At 33.5% G+C, this 21389-nt stretch overlaps 2 protein-coding genes, 1 non-coding gene and 2 pseudogenes across 3 annotated transcripts; 3 read left to right on the top strand and 2 right to left on the bottom strand.

Annotated features, from left to right (window-relative positions):
* LOC127899326 (uncharacterized) overlaps positions 1–21389 on the top strand; it is a 106968-nt pseudogene that overhangs the window by 21219 nt on the left and 64360 nt on the right.
* Positions 7896–8002, bottom strand: LOC112495963 (small nucleolar RNA R71). The gene has a single exon (XR_003062379.2). It is a non-coding gene; the product is annotated as a small nucleolar RNA R71 (small nucleolar RNA).
* LOC102628403 (uncharacterized) lies at positions 14843–17712 on the top strand. Its single transcript, XM_006492577.4, has 5 exons — positions 14843–15220; positions 15316–15408; positions 15509–15591; positions 16505–16707; positions 17391–17712. Exons 1-5 carry the CDS (start codon positions 15027–15029, stop codon positions 17475–17477), a joined length of 660 nt encoding a protein of 219 aa, XP_006492640.2. The 5' UTR covers positions 14843–15026; the 3' UTR covers positions 17478–17712.
* On the bottom strand, positions 18313–18914 carry LOC127899076 (classical arabinogalactan protein 1). The gene has a single exon (XM_052431847.1). It carries the CDS (start codon positions 18812–18814, stop codon positions 18443–18445), a length of 372 nt encoding a protein of 123 aa, XP_052287807.1. The 5' UTR covers positions 18815–18914; the 3' UTR covers positions 18313–18442.
* On the top strand, positions 19648–20408 carry LOC127899104 (probable sugar phosphate/phosphate translocator At3g11320; annotated as a pseudogene).

Genomic DNA, 21389 nt, shown 5'->3' with positions numbered 1-21389 from the left:
TAAAAGAAATCTAAGTATTCAGGAATTTACAAGAGCCCAACACACCTAAGAGTGAACTAGGATCTGAGTAGATTACTATTGTTACTATTATGTATTCCATGAAGCATTTATGTTTTATTTAATGATTCAGTAACATGATATTATTGTCAATCATGAGATGTGCTTTGCGCATGCTTATTAAGAGTTAAATTGATCTGCCCATGCATTAATGTTAATTCCAACTCACATTAGAGATTTTTTTTCCTGCTCTGCTTGCGCAATGATGATTCTAGTAAGTATGATAGTTATTTCCCCTATGCACTATTTGGTCTAGTTTATCATTTAAGCTTGTCATGATTGTTTATGCATTTTGATCAGTGCAATGTTATGTCATATGATTGCACATAAGCACTACTTAATATTTTTATATATAAATGATATTAGCTCATTAAGCTGCAAAGCTCACTATTTTCTTATTTATCCTATTTCTCCCAGGTTCCACAAGGTTTTGTGCAGCTTCGTTCATGGTAAGTTGACGTGTGACCACAACATGCATTATTATATAATTTACTTTTTGGACACATTTATGTTTATATGTATATATCTAAAATGTATGTATAGTGAAATGTGAAGTGTGCAAGTTTGAAATATATTTTCAGGTGAGGCACATATGTTTTTATATGTTTATAGTAGATGACCAATGTTAGTTTTATATATTTATGGATGTTTGAGCTTTACATATGCGCATAAGATAGGTAACATAGTGAGTTTTACGCGATTTGCCTCAAATCATATACAAGGGTTAGGTTAGACATTATCAATAACATTCAAAATAACTTGAAAATATATGTTACATATTTCAATTATAATACTTTTATAATTTTTTTTACATTATGACTACACTGGTATAAATATTAAAGTTAATTTTTGGATTTATATTAATAAAATCTAGCAGGACATACTTATATATATGTTATTTTATTATTATTTTAATCTTAATTTCTATTTGTATTTATTGTAAAATTTTACTATAATTAAAGGGCATAATTTTGAAAATCATCTACAAAAAGGAGGAGGTCTATGTGATCATTTTAGCAAATTTTGGGGGTATCGATGACTTTTTATTCCATTTATTCTTAGGGTGGTGATATTTCCATCTCTCAAATTGTGTAAACCCACCCACTTTAAAAAAATTAATTATAGAAAATTCAAATTATTTTTAAGATTAAATTTAAACAACTAACAAATTAAATCCCCGTTAATGATCCTATTAAACTTTAATTGAACTAAAAAAATGTATTTGTGACATGATATCTCACAAAATTTATTAGTTATGAAATTTATATTGTTCATCTCATTAATTTTAGTGGTTGTGAGAATGATCTAATTGATTGATTGTTTAAACTCTTTCTTCATTTTAAATTTTAAAAAATATTATGAATTTTTTTATGAATAACTTTTTGATAACGGATAAACACAATTTGTGGGTGGAAATGTGCCCACCCTTAATCAAGTTTACAAGGCCCCCGTCGTAAAGATGAATATAGTGGAGGTTTGGCCCAACCTCCATTAAATAAATTCTGAGCAAAATTGGGTCTAGGTGGTTATATTAAGCGGTGATATTTTAACCCTTACTTTTTAACTCATTAGACCACGATTAGAATTTTAATTAAATTATGATTTTACGTTTAACTAAAATTAATAAAAAGGGCTTGTCCTCAGCTCTCTCGTAAATTAATAAAAATCGAAAATACATGTAAAGGCAACCTAGTTGAATTTTCATGCTACAAATTCAAAGTGACTCTCAAGAACAAATTCATAAATTCATTTCAAAAAATAATTTTTTTCGCAAGAAAAATCGCTGAACAAATTTCAGCCGAGTGAAATTAAAAAAAAAAAAAAAAAGTATTATGTTCACAATTGTTCTTTTACATATCGATTACTGCAAGCGCCTAAAATCCATGTATCCAAGGTATGGGAAAGTTGATGCGGAAGCATTTAAATTATAATATAATATTTTAAAATGGGGTCATAGGAGATAAAAAGAAGGGACTTAATATCATTTATTAAAAAAAGAATTTGAAAAGTAGGTTTAGGTCTCACTTAAGATCTTTTTCATACCAAGACCAGTGAAAAAGTCTTATAATCTTATTTTACTTTTGAAAATATGTTGAATTTTCATCTAGTAAATAAAATAAAACTTATAAATAAATTAGTAGGGCAAAGTTATGGTGTCTCTACCCCCATTTTACTTTAATTACATAGCAGTCCTGTTTGCTCGAAATTAAAAATGCTAGAGACTTTAAAATTTTAACATATAAGTCCTATATGTTTTAATTATTTACAATTGGATCCTATACCATAATTTATTATGATGAAATTTTTTACATTGTTATTTTGTCATATATTAAAATTATTGGTAAATTAATTTTTTATTGCATATTTAAATTATTTATTGTAGATTAGATAGATTTTATGTTGTTTAAAAAAAAGGATTATTATTATTAGAAAATTAATGCATGTTTATAACATATTTAAACTTTTTTTACTATAGGTAGGCACTTTTTAACTAAAATGATTTTTCAATTACTTAATCATATAAACCATGGGTATAATTATATTTTTATATGGTGATAGTGGTCAATGATTAAATTAATAAAATGTAATGATGGACTAATGATTTTTTGAAATATTGAAAGTGAAGCAGTTGTTTAGTGTGCAATTATTTAGTAATTTACATTAATATAAATTTAATCATAAGTTATTTTAACTGTCAAAGTAAGTCAATATACTTTAAGTATAAAAATGTAAAACAATCTAGACTTATGTATCAAAATATTGAAATTTTATCATTTTTAATTTGAAGCAAATTACAAGACCTATTAAATTAATAATTCAGTAAATCCATCGAAGTCGTTGAACAACTTTTATGCTAGATCTAATGGTTAATAATTGTTGATAAGAGAAAGGCAAAATATGGGGAAGTGGCACCATACCTACACGCTAGACCGGAATTGCTAAAGTAAAATACGTTTTTCCTCCTCTTTAGTCTTTATTATCTCTCATTCATCTTGAAAGTTTAAAGTTCAAAGTTCAAACCTATGTCATACTTAAATTATCAATTGAACTAAAACACACCGTACTCCTTTTTAATATAATATTAAATCAAAATTTTAGTCAAATATAATCAAAATAAATTTTCTATCACGAACTTCTTGACATATAAAATTTTTATCAGGAGTTTGTCATAATATCATGATAGGTAATAATTTTCAACACAAATCTGTGATAAATTCTTAATAGACAAACATTCTGCTACGATTCTATTCTACTTTTATAATTTAAGGTAGTAGAATATGTTGTATAAAATTAAAAATTTTGGTTTGCTTATATATAGATGGACCCAATATTTGGCAAGAGTAATATTAGGTATCATAATATTTAGATCTCAATTTATATCTCAACTACACATGTCATTTATTTAATGGACGATGAATTTCATAACTAAAAAAATTATTATTATATCTACTTGGAGAATAAGTAAGAGAATGTCACGTGTCAAGAGAAGGAGAAAAGTTATAGGAAAAGTACCAAGAGAAACTAGCTTACCCTAGATGCGTTAGGTATAAGAGTAACGCTCAGATATACCATGTCAAAAACAAAATGGTTAGAGAAAATGTACAAAATACTAGCCATGTGAAGCGTCACCATCACCCAAAAAGGATAATTGATTCCTTAACTGATAGTGAGGAATCAATTAAGAAATATTTTGTTGAAAAAGAGGAGACAATAGGCTGCCATGATTGCAAAAGGCCAGAAGTTGCTCACCTGACCAGATAGTGATCATCAACTATCACGCCAGTAAATGCCAAAGAAGGCTCTGCAGAGGATTGTTGGACTACCCAGCAATGTCCAACACGTGTATGTGTGGACAAACTATGAAAATGACACTCAACTTGCTCTCCAAGAATGCTCTTAAAAGCCTAAAATGATGATATAAGCAAAATGATGAAAAAAATCCTTATAAGGACAGCAAAACCGCCAATAGAAATGTGCCAAGTGGCATCACAACCAAAGACCCCAATGCACTCCATATAAAATGCTCAGGTTCTATTTTTCTCAATCATAACCAATACACATACAACAAGGCTAAGGCTTTCTTCAACCTTCAACCACTGTTATTAAGAGCTTGCAAGTTCTTAACACTAAAAAAAAAAAAATCTCGAGTGAGGCAACAACTGTGGTAGAAGAAGAACAAGCCTAGTAAATTTGCATCGATGACTATTTTAATTCACATCAATGTGGTGCAAGAGTACACATCATCGATGTTGTTAAAGAAATGCTATGCTACATGAAAGGGTGCCTCCAGGAGCCCAAAGAGCTGATCTCTCAATTCAATAAAGTTTAGGTGAAAAGGGGGCCAAGGATGGAAAATTATGAAGCAAACAATCTAACCAAAATGGCCTCCTTTGGTGTGACCCAATCAGTTGATCTTGTCATGACACAATATACTACTAGCAAAAAAATAGCTCTTTACCTTCTTATATTTACTTTATTTGTTTTCCTAATTCTTATATGTTTGTAATATGTGGTAGGCCCTGTGGGGAACCCAATATACCCTACTCGTTGTAAGTCAGATACATTGATGGCCTTTATAGACTACCAAACCGAGGTACAAAGGATTCCCTTTTGCCTTCGATCGCCGCCAAGATAGCTGATTTATCTAACCACTTCTCCACCTTAAGTACTACTAATCCTGGCTCTACACTCTAAACTTCAGTCATTATTTGGGGTTAGCCCATAACTTCTCATGATCTTTGGCCATACAATCTTTCTGCTCGGACAGATCATTGAGGCATCCCTTCAAAGCTTTGTTTTATTGAGTAAGCCCTTTTTTATGGGACTTGTAGCTTTGGAGTTCACCTTCCAATCTCTCAACTTGCATTAAAGGTACTATTAAGTTTCTGAAAATAGTGACTCAAGAAAAAGGTTATCTGCAGCGAGTAGGAGATACCTAGTAAATGCACAAAAAGAAAGAGAGGAAATAAGAAAAAAAGACAGAATTGAAGAAATACTCATATCTTAATAGGCTTTGAGTGCTTCATAATCTTATACTTGGCCCCGATGCGCTCAAAGTCTTCGGAGATAGCCTTTCTGCCCCATAAAGATCGAGATTTATTGGATCTAGAAACTAAGGGAGGGAGAGATTTAGGGACACGAGGGGAAGTCTATACTATGGTTCTCTTTCTAAATCAACTAACAGGGGATTTACTTTTAGATTGAGCTCCCTAAGCATGAAAGACTACTTGAGAGGTCCTAGGGCTACTATGGCTTGGTCTCATATCACTGAGAGACTCGAGGCTATGATTGCTACCCTCTAAATTAGCCAAGGAATGCTTTAAACTCTCACTAACCAACATGTGGGAAATAAGTTTATATGCCAAATAATGGCCCACATGCGTGTTCTTCTTCCCTAAGACCTGTTACTCAAGTACACAGCAATTACTCTTCGCGATGGAAGCAAATGGGGAGGTGGTTTCCAAACATGGGAAAACTTATGGTTAGCCTAGAAAAAAAGATAAGTGGGATACCCCTTTCTCAATCACCCATCAATGAAAAAAGGCTAAACATCTCCAGTGACTTTCAAAATTCTTTTAAGAGTTTGTTTTGCCTTAAATATTTTCGCCATAAAGAAACTAAGTGGATCTTCGATAACTCTATGAAATGAGAGTTATTATGGCAATTCTAGACTTAAATCAAGATCACTTATAGAGTAAATAATGTGTTTTTATTGTATTTTTGTTATATTTTGCATAAACATTCATTTTAGTTTAGTCTTAATAAGTTTTGCTTGATTTAAAGTAATTCGTGCTCAAATTGTGTGCATAATTGTAGGTTTCCAGAAGCTTATAATTCATGAAAGGAATGCTGATGCAATAGGCTTGCAAAAGATGGAAAAGAACTTGGCTACAAAAGAATTGAAACAAATCTGGAGCAGTGCAGTTGCTATAGCAACCATTGCTGTAGTTGTTGTTGTAGCAATCCTGGAACAACGACAGAGAAAATTCCATGCGGGATACTTGCAGAATTACGATCTGCAGTTTCCTAATCTGACTTATGCGCGCCCTAGGCTTCCGTTTACCCTAATTTTCAACTATAAAAGAAGCACACATCATAAAGATTAGAGGGAGCCGTCACCTAAGGAGAAAAACACAAAGAAACAAAAGAAAAACAAGATTCAAGAGAGAGATTAAGGGCTGCACAAGAGGAGAATTTGCAGAAATCAATTGGGAGCTCAATCATTCTTATTCTTCTCTTGCTTTCTCGTTTTCTATTTATTTATGGGGATGTGTTTCATGGCTGAAACTTTGTTCTTTATTTTTCTTTTACAAACCATGAACTAAATTTATTTGTGGTTGAGTGATAAACAAAATTGATGGTTTATTGACTGAATATATGTGTTGCTGCATGTTTGCTGTAGCAGTTTGTTTTGATAGTATTTATTTTTATTCATTATTTCGATTGATCACTCATTTAATGATGCAAGTTAGGAGAGAGCCGCAAAAGGGCCTATCTTAGTGGAACATATCAGAACAATACTTGATCTTAAATTGAGTTTCTCATATTGAGTTTTACTTGAGTCCCAAAAGGGTCATGCTTGATTTAAGATTAGTGATGAACTAGACATAAGGATTCACCTTGTAGGTTAAAGAGAACCTAAGCGTGTAATGTTATATCTTATGTTGGCATAGCAACTGATCACTGTTAGGTTGCATATAGATAGAAGATATCCAACATGCGACGGCTGAGGATACATAAGGATTCTGCCCAGTGCTGTAGCAAATACTGCAGCAAACGAGCCAACCATTAGAAAATAGTCAAGCCATTAAGAGAGTTTATTCACTCAAATACTTTATATTCCCATTGATTTTATCCTTAAGATTGACGTGATAATTTACTTTGTTGCATTTTATTTACTGTGTTTTTATTTTAATTAGTAAATTAGTTTCATTAATTGTTTATCTTAATTTAGACACAAAATCTGTACTGTTAAGATTGCTGTAGCAAGTCTAATAACATCAATCCCTGTGGAGACGATCTTGAATACTCATCACTTTATTACTTGTTGTGTACACTTGCACATTGACACCAATAGCATTAGTATTTATACACCAACAAGTTTTTGGCGCCGTTGCTGGAGATTGATTATTAATTGTGATTTGTGAAATTAGTTTTAACGGTGCTAAATTTTTTTTTTAATTTTAATTTGTTTATTTTGTTGACATAGGTGATCTAGCAACCCTTGCATGTGCAAATATAAATTTGTTGATTTCCAGTTTGATCCAGAAATTGAAAGAATTGCAAGGAGATTGAGAAGAGAGCATCAGGAATTACAAGCTACTGTAGTAATGGATGATTTGCAAGATTTGAGAAACTTGAACCATAGAGAGGGGATACAACCAGTCAATGTACATGAAGGTCTGAATGGACAATGTGTTCAAAGGCAACTAGGGAACAACAACATTATTCACATGGCGAACGATAGAGATAGAGTCATTCAAGACTACGCAGTGTTGACTCCTCAAGCCATACATCTGGGAATAGTTAGACCCGAAGTTCAAGCTGACAATTTTGAACTCAAACCCATGATGTTTCAGATGCTTCAAACTGTGGGGCAATTTAATGGCTTGCCATCCGAAGATCCTCATCTACACCTTAAGTTATTTTTTGAAGTAAGTGATACTTTCAAGATTGCTGGAGCATCGCAGGAAGCATTGAGACTCAGACTTTTCCCGTTTTCTTTGAGAGATCGAGCAAGAGCATGGTTGAATTCTCTACCACCAGATTCTATCACTACATGGAGTGACTTGGCTGACAAATTTTTGTTGAAATACTTCCCGCCAACCAAGAATGCAAAGTTGAGGAATGAGATCACATCTTTCCATTAACTTGAAGATGAGAGCTTGTGTGACGCATGGGAGAGATTTAAGGAGTTACTCAGAAAATGTCCTCATCATGGTATTCCTCGTTGCATACAGTTGGAAACTTTCTATAATGGTCTCAACCCAAGCATTAGATTGATGGTGGACGCTTTAGCAAATAGGGCTTTATTATTTAAGTCTTACAATGAGGCTTATGAAATTTTGGAGAGGATTGCTAACAACAATTATCAGTGGCCATCAACTAGACAAGCTGTAGGAAGAGAAACAACAAGAGTTCATAACGTAGATACCTTGACAGCATTGTCAGCCCAAGTAACTTCATTAACAAGGATGGTAAAGGCTATGACTACTGCTCCGGCAACTGTTAACCAAATTTCTGATGTGCCTTGCGTTTATTGTGGAGAAGGGCATTTATTCGACAATTGTCCTGGGAATCCAACTTCAGTCAATTATGTGGGTAGCTTCAATAGACAGAACCAGGACAATCCATATTCAAACACTTACAACCCTGGATGGAGACAACACCCAAACTTTTCATAGAGTAATCAGAATCAGTCTGCTGCAGCATTCGGTAGACAGAACAGACTTGCTCAACCTAGTGGATTTTATCAGCAAAATCGAGAGCAAAGAAGCATCAATAATGATCAACTCAGCTCCCTTGAAGGTTTGATTAAGGATTATATTGTGAAGAATGAAGCAGTTGTCCAAAGTCATACTGTATCTTTGAGAAACTTGGAAAATCAAATTGGACAGCTTACTGCAGCATTGAGTAACAGACCTCAAGATAGTTTACCCAGTAATACAGAGGACCCAAGAAGAGAAGGGAAAGAGCACTGCAAGGTGATTAACTTGAGATGTTTAAAGGATGTTGATAATTCAATTAGTGTGACAAAAAGAAGAATTGAGTCTAACAAAGGCCAAAAAGACACTCAAGTAGAGAAGGAGCCACAGTCTTTCACTTTTCAGAATGCAAATCAATACAGTTCTACTACAACATATGCAGAAAGTTATGATCCAGCACCTGGTGGTGAGGAAGCTACATCACCAACAACAACAGAGCCGAGTAGAGCAAAAGAGAAGCAATCTACACAACCTGTTACAGCACAACAATTTAGACATCCACCACCATTTCCTCAAAGGTTTCAGAAGCAAAAACAAAACAAGCAGTTCAGCAAAATCTTGGGAGTGCTGAAACAGCTACATATCAATATCCCTTTTGTGGAAGGTCTAGAGCAAATGCCAAATTATACGAAATTTTTTAAGGATATTTTGACAAAGAAATAAGACTTTGAGAGTTTGAAACAGTTGCTCTAACACAAGAATGCAGTCGAATGCTCCAGAGTAAGATACCACAGAAGATTAAGGATTCAGGAAGCTTCACAATCCCATGCTCCATAGGCACTAAATACAGTGGCAAAGCACTTTATGATTTGGGGGCTAGCATCAATCTCATGCCTTTATCAATGTTTAAGCAATTGGGAGTTGGTGAATGTAGACCAACAACAGTGACTTTACAACTTGCTGACAGATCTCATGCATATCCAGAAGGTAAGATTGAAGATGTGTTGGTGAAGGTGGATAAATTTATTTTTCCAGTGGATTTTATTGTGCTAGACTTTGAGGCAGACAAAGAAGTGTCAATCATTTTAGGAAGACCTTTCTTAGCCATGGGAAAGACTTTAATTGATGTTAAAAAAGGAGAATTAACCATGAGGGTGAATGACCAGCAAGTTACATTCAATGTGCTGGATGTCATGAAGAGTCCCGATGAGATTGAAGATTGTAATTTTATCAGTGTTGTGGATTTTGTTGTAGCAGAGAGATTACACAGTTGCTGCAGTAAGGAAGAAATCAATACTGTAACATTTGAAGAACTTGATGATGAAGATCATGAAGCAGCTAACATAGCATGGTCAGGGGAGAAGCAACCCTTCAAAATTGACAAGCAAATCCAGCAAAGGGAACACACTCCAGACCAACAAGAATTCAAGGTTAATGGGCCGAGAGTGAAGCACTATATGGAAGATGATGTGAACAGCCTAAAGAAGGATCGGTTCTTGAAGGATCCAGGTTGAGGAAATAAGAAAGGTCAGGCTGAAAGACCTAAAATCAAACGCTAATTGGGAGGCAACCCAATAAGAGAAGTTGTTTCAAGTTTTTATAGCATTGAATTTAGCTTTTAAATTATTTAATTTGTCTTTTTGTTATTTTAAGTGTGCATCTAATTTTTTTATGTCTTTATGTTACATTGCAGCAAGTAAAAAAAAATGTGGCCAAAAAGAGCAAGAGGGAATTGCTGCAGCATCACTTACGGCATGACATATAACAGAAGATTCTCAAACAACAGAGGCATTTCTTGCTTTTGCAGCAGCAAATTGATTGATCAGATTTTATGATAAGGAGCGTTTGAGAAGTATATCAAAGAAAAAGTGACCCTTTACAGCCTATGCTGTAGCAATGCTTTCAGCAACAGGGGAGTACCCTTACCCGCTAGTTTATTTTACTTCTTTCTGCAAAACTTTTCTTTCATTTAGTTTTAATTTTCTGATTCATTCTGCATGTCCTTTTATTTAGTGTATGCATGTCTGGTTCATGTGGTTTTATTTTGTGTGCTTGTGAGGACACAATACCACTCAAGTTTGGGGGGGTTGTGTTTCTGAGTGCATGTGTTTATGCTTGTGTTGTGTGAAGCTCTGTTATCTAATATTTGTGTATGGATTTGAAAACCTAATGAAGATAAATTGAGTGTTATTCAGTATTTATGAGAAAGCCAAGTAGAGATAGTTATAGATGGAAGTTGAACTTCTGTCCCGACACTTAGACTTTAATTGAGTTTTATGAGAATGTTGTAGCAGAGCCAGGAAAACCAAAAAAAGAGTAGAAAGTATCTCAAGTTTGGGGGAAAATTTTTATTGGCTTGTGCCTGTTATGAAATAAATTTTGTTCCAATGGTTTAAGTTGCTGAGCAACCAGGGTTGAGTATGCACTCCATATGCAAACTTGAGTCCAAAGGTAACACGAGCTACGAGCAATGCTGCAGCAATTAAAAAAAAAAGAAGAAGAAAAGCAAAAAAAAAACGGTGATAAAGAGGTCCGCTACCTAGGATACTGAGTAACCTAGTCTGTTCATGAGCCCCATGTTCAGCCTTGAGTCAAAGGCGTCCAAAGGTATGACCTAGATATAACATCCTGAATGCATTAATGTAGCAACTCTGACATGTGCTTTGAATGAGTAATTGGGTGTCATCATTACAAGTAATAGGCATTCACATGAAAGCTCAATGTTGCATTGAAGGGTTTAACTGAAAAAAAAAATTTATTATTGTTGTAGTAAAGTTTGTGCAATGTTGTATAACCTCTGAAATTTTATCAAAGTGGCACATACAAACTTTGAACAGAATGAAGCCTAAGTTTAGAATTGAACTACTATGAAAATTTTGTATGATTAAGAGTGTGATTTGAGGGTGGAAGAATCCTTGCAAATTTGATGACAGAGTTAAGTTATTTGTTGCATGATTGTGTGATTACAGAGTGAGTGTTGTTGTCATTACTTGAGGACAAGTAACGATTTAAGTTTGGGGGTGTGATAACTCTATGAAATGAGAGTTATTATGGCAATTCTAGACTTAAATTAAGATCACTTAGAGAGTAAATAATGTGTTTTTATTGCATTTTTTTTATATTTTGCATAAACATTCATTTTAGTTTAGTCTTAATAAGTTTTGCTTGATTTAAAGTAATTCGTGCTCAAATTGTGTGTATAATTGTAGGTTTCCAGAAGCTTATAATTCATGGAAGGAATGCTGATGCAATAGGCTTGCAAAAAATGGAAAAGAACTTGGCTACAAAAGAATTGAAACAAATCTGGAACAGTGCAGTTGCTGCAGCCGTTGCTGTATCAACCATTACTGTAGCTGTTGCTGTAGCAATCCTGGAACAACAACAGAGAAAATTTCGTGCGGGATACTTGCAGAATTGCGATCTGCAATTTCCTAATCTGACTTATGCGCGCCCTAGGCTTCCGTTTATCCTAATTTTCAACTATAAAAGAAGCACACATCATAAGAATTAGAGGGAGTCGTCACCCAAGGAGAAAAACACAAAGAAACAAAAGAAAAACAAGATTCAAGAGAGAGATTAAGGGTTGCACAAGAGGAGAATTTGCAGAAATCAATTGGGAGCTCAATCATTCTTATTCTTCTCTTGCTTTCTCGTTTTCTATTTATTTATGGGGATGTGTTTCATAGCTGAAACTTTGTTCTTTATTTTTCTTTTACAAACCATGAACTAAATTTATTTGTGGTTGAGTGATAAACAATCTTGATGGTTTATTGACTGAATATATGTGTTGTTGCATGTTTGCTGTAGCAGTTTGTTTTGATAGTATTTATTTTTATTCATTATTTCGGTTGATCACCCATTTAATGATGCAAGTTAGGAGAGAGTCGCAAAAGAGCCCATCTTAGTGGAACATATCAGAACAATACTTGATCTTAAATTGAGTTTCCCGGATTGAGTTTTACTTGAGTCCCAAAAGGGCCATGCTTGATTTAAGATTAGTGATGAACTAGACATAAGGATTCACCTTGTAGGGTAAAGAAAACCTAAGCGTATAATGCTATATCTTATGTTGGCATAGCAACTTATCACTGTTAGGTTGCATATAGATATAAGATATCTAACATGTGACGGCTGAGGATACATAAGGATTCTACCCAGTGCTGTAGCAAATACTGCAGCAACCGAGCCAACCATTAGAAAATAGTCAAGACCATTAAGAGAGTTTATTCACTCAACTACTTTATATTCCCATTGATTTTATCCTTGAGATTGACGTGATAATTTACTTTGTTGCATTTTATTTACTGTGTTTTTATTTTAATTAGTAAATTAGTTTCATTAATTGTTTATCTTAATTTAGACACAAAATCTGCACTGTTAAGATTGTTGTAGCAAGTCTAATAACATCAATCCTTGTGGAGACGATCTTGAATACTCATCACTTTATTACTTGTCGTGTACACTTGCACATTGACACCAATAGCATTAGTATTTATACACCAACAATCTTGTTTGGAGAATAAATAAGAGAATGTCATATGTCAAGAGGAGAAAAGTAAAAAAAAAAAAGGAGAAAATAACTTACCCTGGGTACACTAGGTACGGCGTAATGCCCAAATACACCATGTTAAAAATAGAAAGGTTAGAAAAAAATGTAAAAAATGCTGGCCACGTGAAGTGTCACCATCGCTCAAAAAGAATAATTGATCTTTAGCTAAGAGTGAGGAATCAATTAAGGAATATTTTGTTGAAAAGAGGAGACAGTAAGTTGCCACATTGTAAAAGGCCAAAAGTTGCTCACCAAAATAGTGGTCCTCAACTGTCATGCCAATAAATGCCATAGCATCCTCTATAGAAATGTGCTGGACCAATCAACAATATCCAACACGTGTATGTGTAGATAAACCATGAAAATGGCACTCAAGTTGCTCTTCGAGAATACTCCTAAAAGCCCAAATGATGATATGGGCAAAATGAAAAAAAAAAAATCCTTATAAGACAACAAAACCGCCAATAGAAATGTGCCAGGTGGCATGGTAGCCAAAGACCTTAGGGTGCTCCATATAAACCACTCAAGGTCTATTTTTTTCAATGATAACCAATACACACACAACAAGGTTGAGGTTTTCTTCAACATTCAGCCACCATTATTAAGAGCTTACAAGCACTTAACTCCAAAAAAAAAAAAATCTCAAACACTAACTTGAGTCTCAGTGTGGTCGCTAGCCACCCCTGGCTCCATCTTTAACCTTCTTTCTCCGTTTTGTAGGTTAAACACAACCCATCAAGCCAATTCTCTCCTAATTTGAGCCTTTGATGACAGTCGGACATATGGCATTCTTTCTCAAGCTTTGTCTAAGGATAAAATGAACAACACATCTCGGTTAGGCGAGTACTCTTTCACCTTAATACAAATTTATTGTGTTTAGCTAGGCAGCAATTTGTTCCCTTTTTTCTTCACTCTAAAATCTAGCTAAAACAATGACATTCAATAAATAAATGTTACATTAGTTAGAGTATAAATTGACTTTTAAATATTAAAATCTTTAACATTATTTATTTAACAACGTGTCAGTGTGAAATAGACCCCTAGTACCCAATCAAATTTCAAATGTTACTTTCCCCGTTATAGACTGTAATACTTGATCAGTTGACTTTGAAATGTCCGTTGAAACCCTTTCAGCTAGTTTGAGCATAAATTTGGCTTTAATTTCACTACTCACTCCATTTCGGTTTTCTTCCTGATTGTATTATTTTTATTTTCTTTTCTTTTCCTCCTTTTGACTTGTTCTAATGGTAGTCTTTTCATATAAGTTATCTTTTTCCTTCCTTTCTTGGATACTTCTTTTTTTTTTAAGGCATTTTATTCAATTAAACTCTTCTACTCAACTGATCAACCAGGGGCAACAAGTATCTCAAATAACACTTAATTTCATTTCTGTAGAATATTATTTGCTTAACCAAGGAATTTTAACAAATTAAATTGAAGAAGCAACATGTGGGATTGCCTTAAAGCTTTGATGACCGTTTCAAGTTATAACTTGCAAGGAACAATTGACACGCTTAGCTTGCATTCTTCATTTTAAAGTGGAGAAATATTTTTGTGATGTAGGCACACTATTTCAACATGTTAAGGTGATGAGTCCGATCAATTAAGAATTATTATTTTGGATATTTAGTAAGTCTCGCAATAAGATCTTTATTTATTATTTTAAATTTTGTGAACCCATAATATTATTAAAGCAAAAGATCCCATAAAAAAATCCACTCAGCTACTAAATAATAAATCCTAATTGGTTGGACATATTAACTCATCATATTTATTTTTAGGTGGTGGTCTGTCCCATAGAGTACTCCCAAGTAGAAGCGACCATATCAGCAGAACTGAGCAAATGTCCAAAACGACGTCATTTCCTTGGCGTGCTTAATTAATAACCTTAAAAATATAGATCAGCAACTTCCATTCTGCAAACCAAATCAAAACACATATAGCATATAAATATTGGCATTCGTTCAGCATAATTACAGAAAAAAAATTTCAGTATGTCAACAAGAAGCAATAAAATGCAAAATTTGCTTCGAATATTTCATCATTACAGGGCTTCTTCCATCAACAATTCCAAAGGCCATATTCCTCGTGTTACAGTAGCTAAGCTTCGACATGGCTACTCCATGCATCAAGGTTTGCATTTGATCAGCAGCAATGGTGAATCATGGAGAAAACAAGATACCCACATGTGATTATTTCTACAAAATATTTTATTTCTGGCTCAATTTCGATTTCTCCAAAAGATATAAATTCGTGTCGATTTTACTTTTATTTTATTTTCAGGGCGAAGAGTGGTATGAACAATAATAATGGTATGAACAATAATAATCCACCAGCACCAACTCCCGCTCCTTCAAAGTTCAATTTTTCCCTCTGGTAATCGATTGACATTAATTGTTTTTTAATTTTCTTTTATAGTTTTTCTTATTAATAATTGGAATAAGAACCATCTTAAATCCTTTGATCACATCTGCAGGGCAAAGTGGATTTTGGGCTCTATACTGTCTCTGTTGCTACCTTTCTGGAAGCAGAAATGGGAGAAACTAAAGCAAATAGAAGGTAAAGTTTCACGAAAACATGCATCTGCTTCTATGCGGGGCATATTTGAGAAGTACATGTTTTAAATTTCTTTTACCATTTCCTTTGATTAGCCTGTTTGATGAAAAATTTAATCATAATTCTTGCTTTTAAGAAACAAGAAATTAAAGGAATATTAGATAAACATTTTTTGGCAACTCTGTTCTCAAAATAATTTGTGAATTGAATTCTAAACTCTAATGTAAAAAAAAAAAAAAAAATTCAAATAATTAGCAATATTTTTTTTTTCACTTGTGTACACTTCACGCTTGGTACAAAATGTTTTACACAGTTTTATTATAGGAAAAGTTTTACATAGGTTTTATTATGGGAAAAGGATTCAGTATTGATGTGAATTTTTGATGAGTAATAAATTAATAATTATTAGATAAGAAAAATACAAAATAAAAGAAAAAATAAATTTTAACCATTGATTTTATAGCTTACTGTGTTTATGGTTTCTCCATTTCAACGCCAGTTGGAATGGTTGTTGCCCGATCAATTGTACATATTTTATGTTATAAATATTGTATCAAATAGAAATGTTATAATTTAGGATCTAGATTTTGTTCAAATCTGAAAAAATTATTAAGTTAATATAGTTTAATAGTGTAATGACATTATACTATTAAATCATATGTCTTAATAACTTTTTAGGCTTTAATAAATCTAGGATTTTGAATCAGATTAATAATATTGAATCAATTGCATTCTCAAAAATTAAAAATGTTAAAAATACACTCATATTTTGGATTTATCCGAATTTTTTAAAATATTTTCAGATCACAAGTCAAACTTAAGCACAATTTTTTTTTAAAAAAATTTCTATGACTATAAGCCTCTCCCAAAATTATGAAATTTGCCTGTAATTTATTTAAGTTGTATGCTTTTACAGGGGAGGCAGAAATGGTAATTGAAGAGGTTGAAAAAGCAGCAGAGGTAGTAGAAAAGGTAGCAACCGTGGCAGAGAATGTATCGGCAGAGGTTGCTGAAATACTTCCTGATCACACCAAATTTAAAGATGCGGCTTTGTTTGTCGAAAGGGTTGCTAAAGAAACAGCACATGATGCTCAACTTACTGAAAATTTCATTCATAAGGTACAAATTCTTCACATTTCACTTTATTTTTCAGCTGCATCTGTAACGTATAATGCTTTATTGAAAATGCTCAAGTGCTGACATCTACACTTTATAAACCATGGACTCATCATTTACATCAATATAGAAGAACTGTACAGTGCTGAAACAAATTTATGTCATTGAAAAAAAATATTTTAATTGATGTAAATGGGTAAATAGGCGTGTCCTCACTTAATATAATATAAACGTCCGCACTTAAACATGACTTTTATGTTGGTGTAAAATAATATATAACTTAATTAATACCACACGCTAAAAAAAGACTAATCTTTGTACCACTTAGAAAAAGGTAAATTATCCTTTAATCCTTAAGGTTTGGGTCAATATTCAAACAAATATGACGTGCAACACATGAAAAGTAGAACATATATAAATAAGTTGATTTCAACGTATGGAAGCAAGTATATAATTTTTTTAAAAGTACAAAGATTAATTTAGTAATGGGCTCAAATCCTCCTGCCCACCATAAAATGCAAATGTAAAAACAATGATTTAATTTGTGAATTAAAAATTATTATTATTATTAGTTTTCTTGCTGGTAATTAGTTAGCAAAACCTAGAAAAACAGACAACGTATACTTTTCTTTTCTTTTCTTTTTTATTAGTCGTATTTTCACTAGTGCTTGTTTGAATGAATGTAGGTTGATGAAGTGAAGCAAGATATAAACGACTTGGAGAAACTTGTAGAACCCGTTGTTGATAAATTTGTAGAGGAAGAAACAAAGTGACAAGGAAAAACAATTCTTAATTCCAAAAATTTATTGTTCAAAAAACAAAATGTAAATGTACTCAGAGTGAGTAAGAAAATGAAAACAAGCATTGTTTTGAATCAATATTCTATACTTATTTAATTGGAAATTGTTTTGTATATATTGTATATTGTTTTTGCAGATTGTTTTGTATATATTTCAATTGATATAGTAAATTATGTGTCACTATCTGCTTAATTCAAGTGACAGATAATTATTAAATTTTATTATTTTAATTTAAATAATAAATTTTATTAATAACACACCAATTTAAATTTTATTGATAACACACCAATTTAATTATAAATTAAATATTCCAACTAAGTAATATCTCTCTTAACTAATATTCATTCACGTCTATCTACAAAGTCCTTGAACTTGAAACCCATCATTTTTCGATAGTGAATTTTATGGAAATCATGTAGCTCTCATGCGCTTCATAATGATTAATGACAGTAAAGACTTAGTATTTCGAAATATTTTTTTAGGAAATAAAAGTATAGAATTTATTTTTTGAAAGTGTCTACCAAACAAAATGTTGTCTTAAGAAGGCATAGGTTGATATATTATAATTAGAATAAAATTATAATATTTTATAAAGAATAAATGCTATTTACTAATTATATGTAGTTTTAGTTTTAAATTTTTATTTATTTTACGCATAGCACGTTATTAGCACTATATTTTGCAAAAGCTTTTTTTTTTTCTTTTTTCTTTATACATATGTATGTATGTAGATGTATGTGATAAGTGATAACTGATAAGTGACCTTAACATGGCGAAAATAAAACTAACTGCAAAAAAAGAAAAATAATAATATATAATAAGAAGTAAATTAAAATAATTATTTCTGTGAGCAAAAATGATGTAAATAAATAAAAAAATGGAATAGGAAAAAAAATTGTCCAAATACAATAACAAATCGATGTTCCACTCAGTGAACTCTATATAACCAACACGGCAGCGAATAGCCCGAAAGCCAGAGATCCAGAAACGGCAAATCTGTTCAAAACGGCCGAGTTCTCAGATGGAGCAGGAGCATCGGATGGAGACATAGAGATCGATGATGGAGAATTCGCCGGTGCCGGAGAAGAAGAAAATGGAGGAGGTGACGGCGGAGAGCTGACAGTGACTGGAGGCGGCGCGGCCGCAGGTGGAGTACTCAACGGAGAAGGCGAAGCGGCCGGCGGAGTCTTCAATGGCGATGGCGCTGCTGCTGCTGGAGTCTTCGTTGGAGACGGCGCAGGAGATTGCGCCATTGCGGAAACAGAAAGCAAAGCCATGGCGATCAAGATTGCATAGTTAGAGTGAGCCATTTTGGTTTCCTGTTTTAAAACGGCGTCGTAGGTTTTTAAAGTGAAAAATATTAACAGAGTAGGAGACTTAACTTGGGAGTAATGGCTTTCAAGGAGAACCGAGAGAGAGTATTTATAGAGTGGCTCAGTGATCAGACGCGCTTAAAGCGAGAATAAATCGGACGGCTGAGAATCGTTGTGGGATAATGAAGTGTGAACGTGTGACCATGATGATTGGCCAACCAAGACGATAACACGCTTTGGTTGCCTTTAAGTAAAGTCCAAGCTGGTAAAGCACCAACGGACAGTTGTCTGATAGTCTTGGTCGTACACGTAGTTTAAAAGTTGGGAAGGACGGTGAATCTGAACCGTTGGATATGTTACGGACTTATGCTTAGCTGTATAACGGTCAAAAAATGGAAGGAGATCTTGGGGGCCGGGGGGGCGTGTATGTAAATGGAAATGTACTTTAAACACTCCAACGCGTAAATCACGAAACCCCAGTCAAAAAGTGTAACCGAAATCTTGTTCAAATTATATGTATAGCTTTATTCTTTTAAAAAAAAAAAACAGTAGCGATATTCACACAACACTCAGCACCACAGATAGCACCGAACGGTGCGTTTTGAGATAAGTATAAATTGTCACTGTGGATTGACAATTGCAACACACACGCACCGTTTCCAACACACACGCTTTCACGCTCTCTCCCTCACGCCACAAATCTCACCAAGCCACCAATCTTACCACGCTCCGTCCTTCCTCACCATTCTCACCGTCGGCTCCCTCTCTCTCTTCTCCGTCGATTGCATCTCTCATGGCACCTCAGTCTCGCGGCTGTCTCAAAAATTTGACTTGCTGCTTCACTCTCCTGTTGTGTGGGGTCTGCAACATTGTTTTTCACAGCGGTTTTTTCTTATCTGATGACCCTCAAGAAAAAGGGTTCACTTACTTATGTGACCCTCATTCCTGTTGTTATTGGCATTATTATTGCCAGTAGGGTAAGACTTATAGCCAGACATCCCAGCTTGGGCACTCAGGACAGTCCTGCAAGGGATTTTGCTCTCGTCTGAAGGATATCAGATTTCTTTGAGCTTACCCACTTGAAATATGAACATTTTTCACATGTAATTTTGTTACCTATAGTTGTGTACTTTGGTTGATATCTCAGAGAAAAGTTAATTCTATGAACCTTCTCATGTACATGGCTCCAGTAGCTGCTATTTTCCTTATTCCTGCTGTACTAATAATGGAAAAAGATGTAGTTGGAATCACAATTGCACTTGCTAAACAAGATGTGGAGTTCTTATGGTATCTGATCTTCAATTCCTCGCTTGCATATTTTGTCAAATTGACCAATTTTTTGTCACCAAGCACACCAATGCCTTAACTCTTCAGCTAATATTTTTGTAAATTGAGTTCAATCGAGTACATCATTTTAAGACATACCATGTGTGTTTGGCTTTCAAGTTCTTGGAAATGCAAAGGAGCTATTGCAGTGGTTGTATCAATTCTTATATTCAGAAATCTGGTATATATAACTGGGATGTCTGGTTACACTCTCACCATAATTGGGGTCATCCTCTACAAAGAAGCCAAGAAACAGAGCAAATGATTTTCGCCAATATATATGTAGGAATTAATTTAAACAATATTAATTCATTTTATCCACATTGACAAAAGCAACAAGATACCTAGATCAATGTTGAAAAAAAGAAACCTCAAACAAAGAAAATAGCACTAGGTTGTGTTCTCGGTTTTGAGGAATATCACCAAATTTTGTTTCAGGGAAGTTCATTGCAGAAAAAATTTGAATTTGATTTCTTCATATTACCCATCATTTAAAATTTTTTTGGGGTTTATTTATTTACAAGTTATAAATTGATTTGCTTGCAACCATTGTGTAAGTTATGAGTTGATTTGCTTGCAACCATTGTGTACTGTCCATAAGGGCTGAAGTATAACAGTTATTATTTCAGTAATACGTGAGAGTTTTTTGTTAACGTGTCCAATTTACCAGTTGCTGCAAAAATGCGATCTTCAATTAACCCAAAAACAGAGCAGCAGTATCAAAACTCAAACCAATGTGTTAATCAATTCAATTAAATTGATCAACAAGTAATTACAATGCGAAATACACAGCATTAATCAGGATCATCCACGAAAACATTATGTCACCCAATATGATGCTATCTTTTATTTACGGTTCATTTTTTTATAAATTTTTGAAAGTTTCAACTCAATTGAAGCCTACCTTTGAAAGCAACAAAGATTACAAATGAATCAATTACATGTACAACAGTAGGATAAAAAACCAAGCACAAGAAACGAATTCTTATCAATCTACTGAACTACAAATGATTGGTTTTTCAACATGAAAATTTACGAGAAATATTCTAAAAGCAAACTTAAAATGCCATAGCATATGTACCAAATGACACTTAAGCTAGAGGCTTGGTCTCATCCTCATCTTCTTGAATCTTGGTGTCAAGTAGAATCTAATATAACCCATCTCCGCAATCTTGTACTCGACCACAACAGGCAGTTCTGAAGACAGGTTGATAGTAACAGTATTCGACAATGGAGTAGCCCTTGT

The sequence above is a fragment of the Citrus sinensis genome, chromosome 8, assembly GCF_022201045.2.
Source record: "Citrus sinensis cultivar Valencia sweet orange chromosome 8, DVS_A1.0, whole genome shotgun sequence".
Classification (NCBI taxonomy): domain Eukaryota; kingdom Viridiplantae; phylum Streptophyta; class Magnoliopsida; order Sapindales; family Rutaceae; genus Citrus; species Citrus sinensis.
Note: the sequence above shows the minus strand (reverse complement) of the source record. Positions and strands in the feature narration are given on the sequence as shown.

Coding starts and splice junctions, on each gene's coding strand:
- LOC102628403 (XM_006492577.4), top strand. CDS start 15,027: ATGTCAACAAGAAGCAATAAAATGCAAAATTTGCTTCGAATATTTCAT. Junction 15,409..15,508: donor AAGTTCAATTTTTCCCTCTG/GTAATCGATTGA, acceptor TCACATCTGCAG/GGCAAAGTGGATTTTGGGCT. Junction 16,708..17,390: donor CTGAAAATTTCATTCATAAG/GTACAAATTCTT, acceptor GAATGAATGTAG/GTTGATGAAGTGAAGCAAGA.
- LOC127899076 (XM_052431847.1), bottom strand. CDS start 18,814: ATGGCTCACTCTAACTATGCAATCTTGATCGCCATGGCTTTGCTTTCT.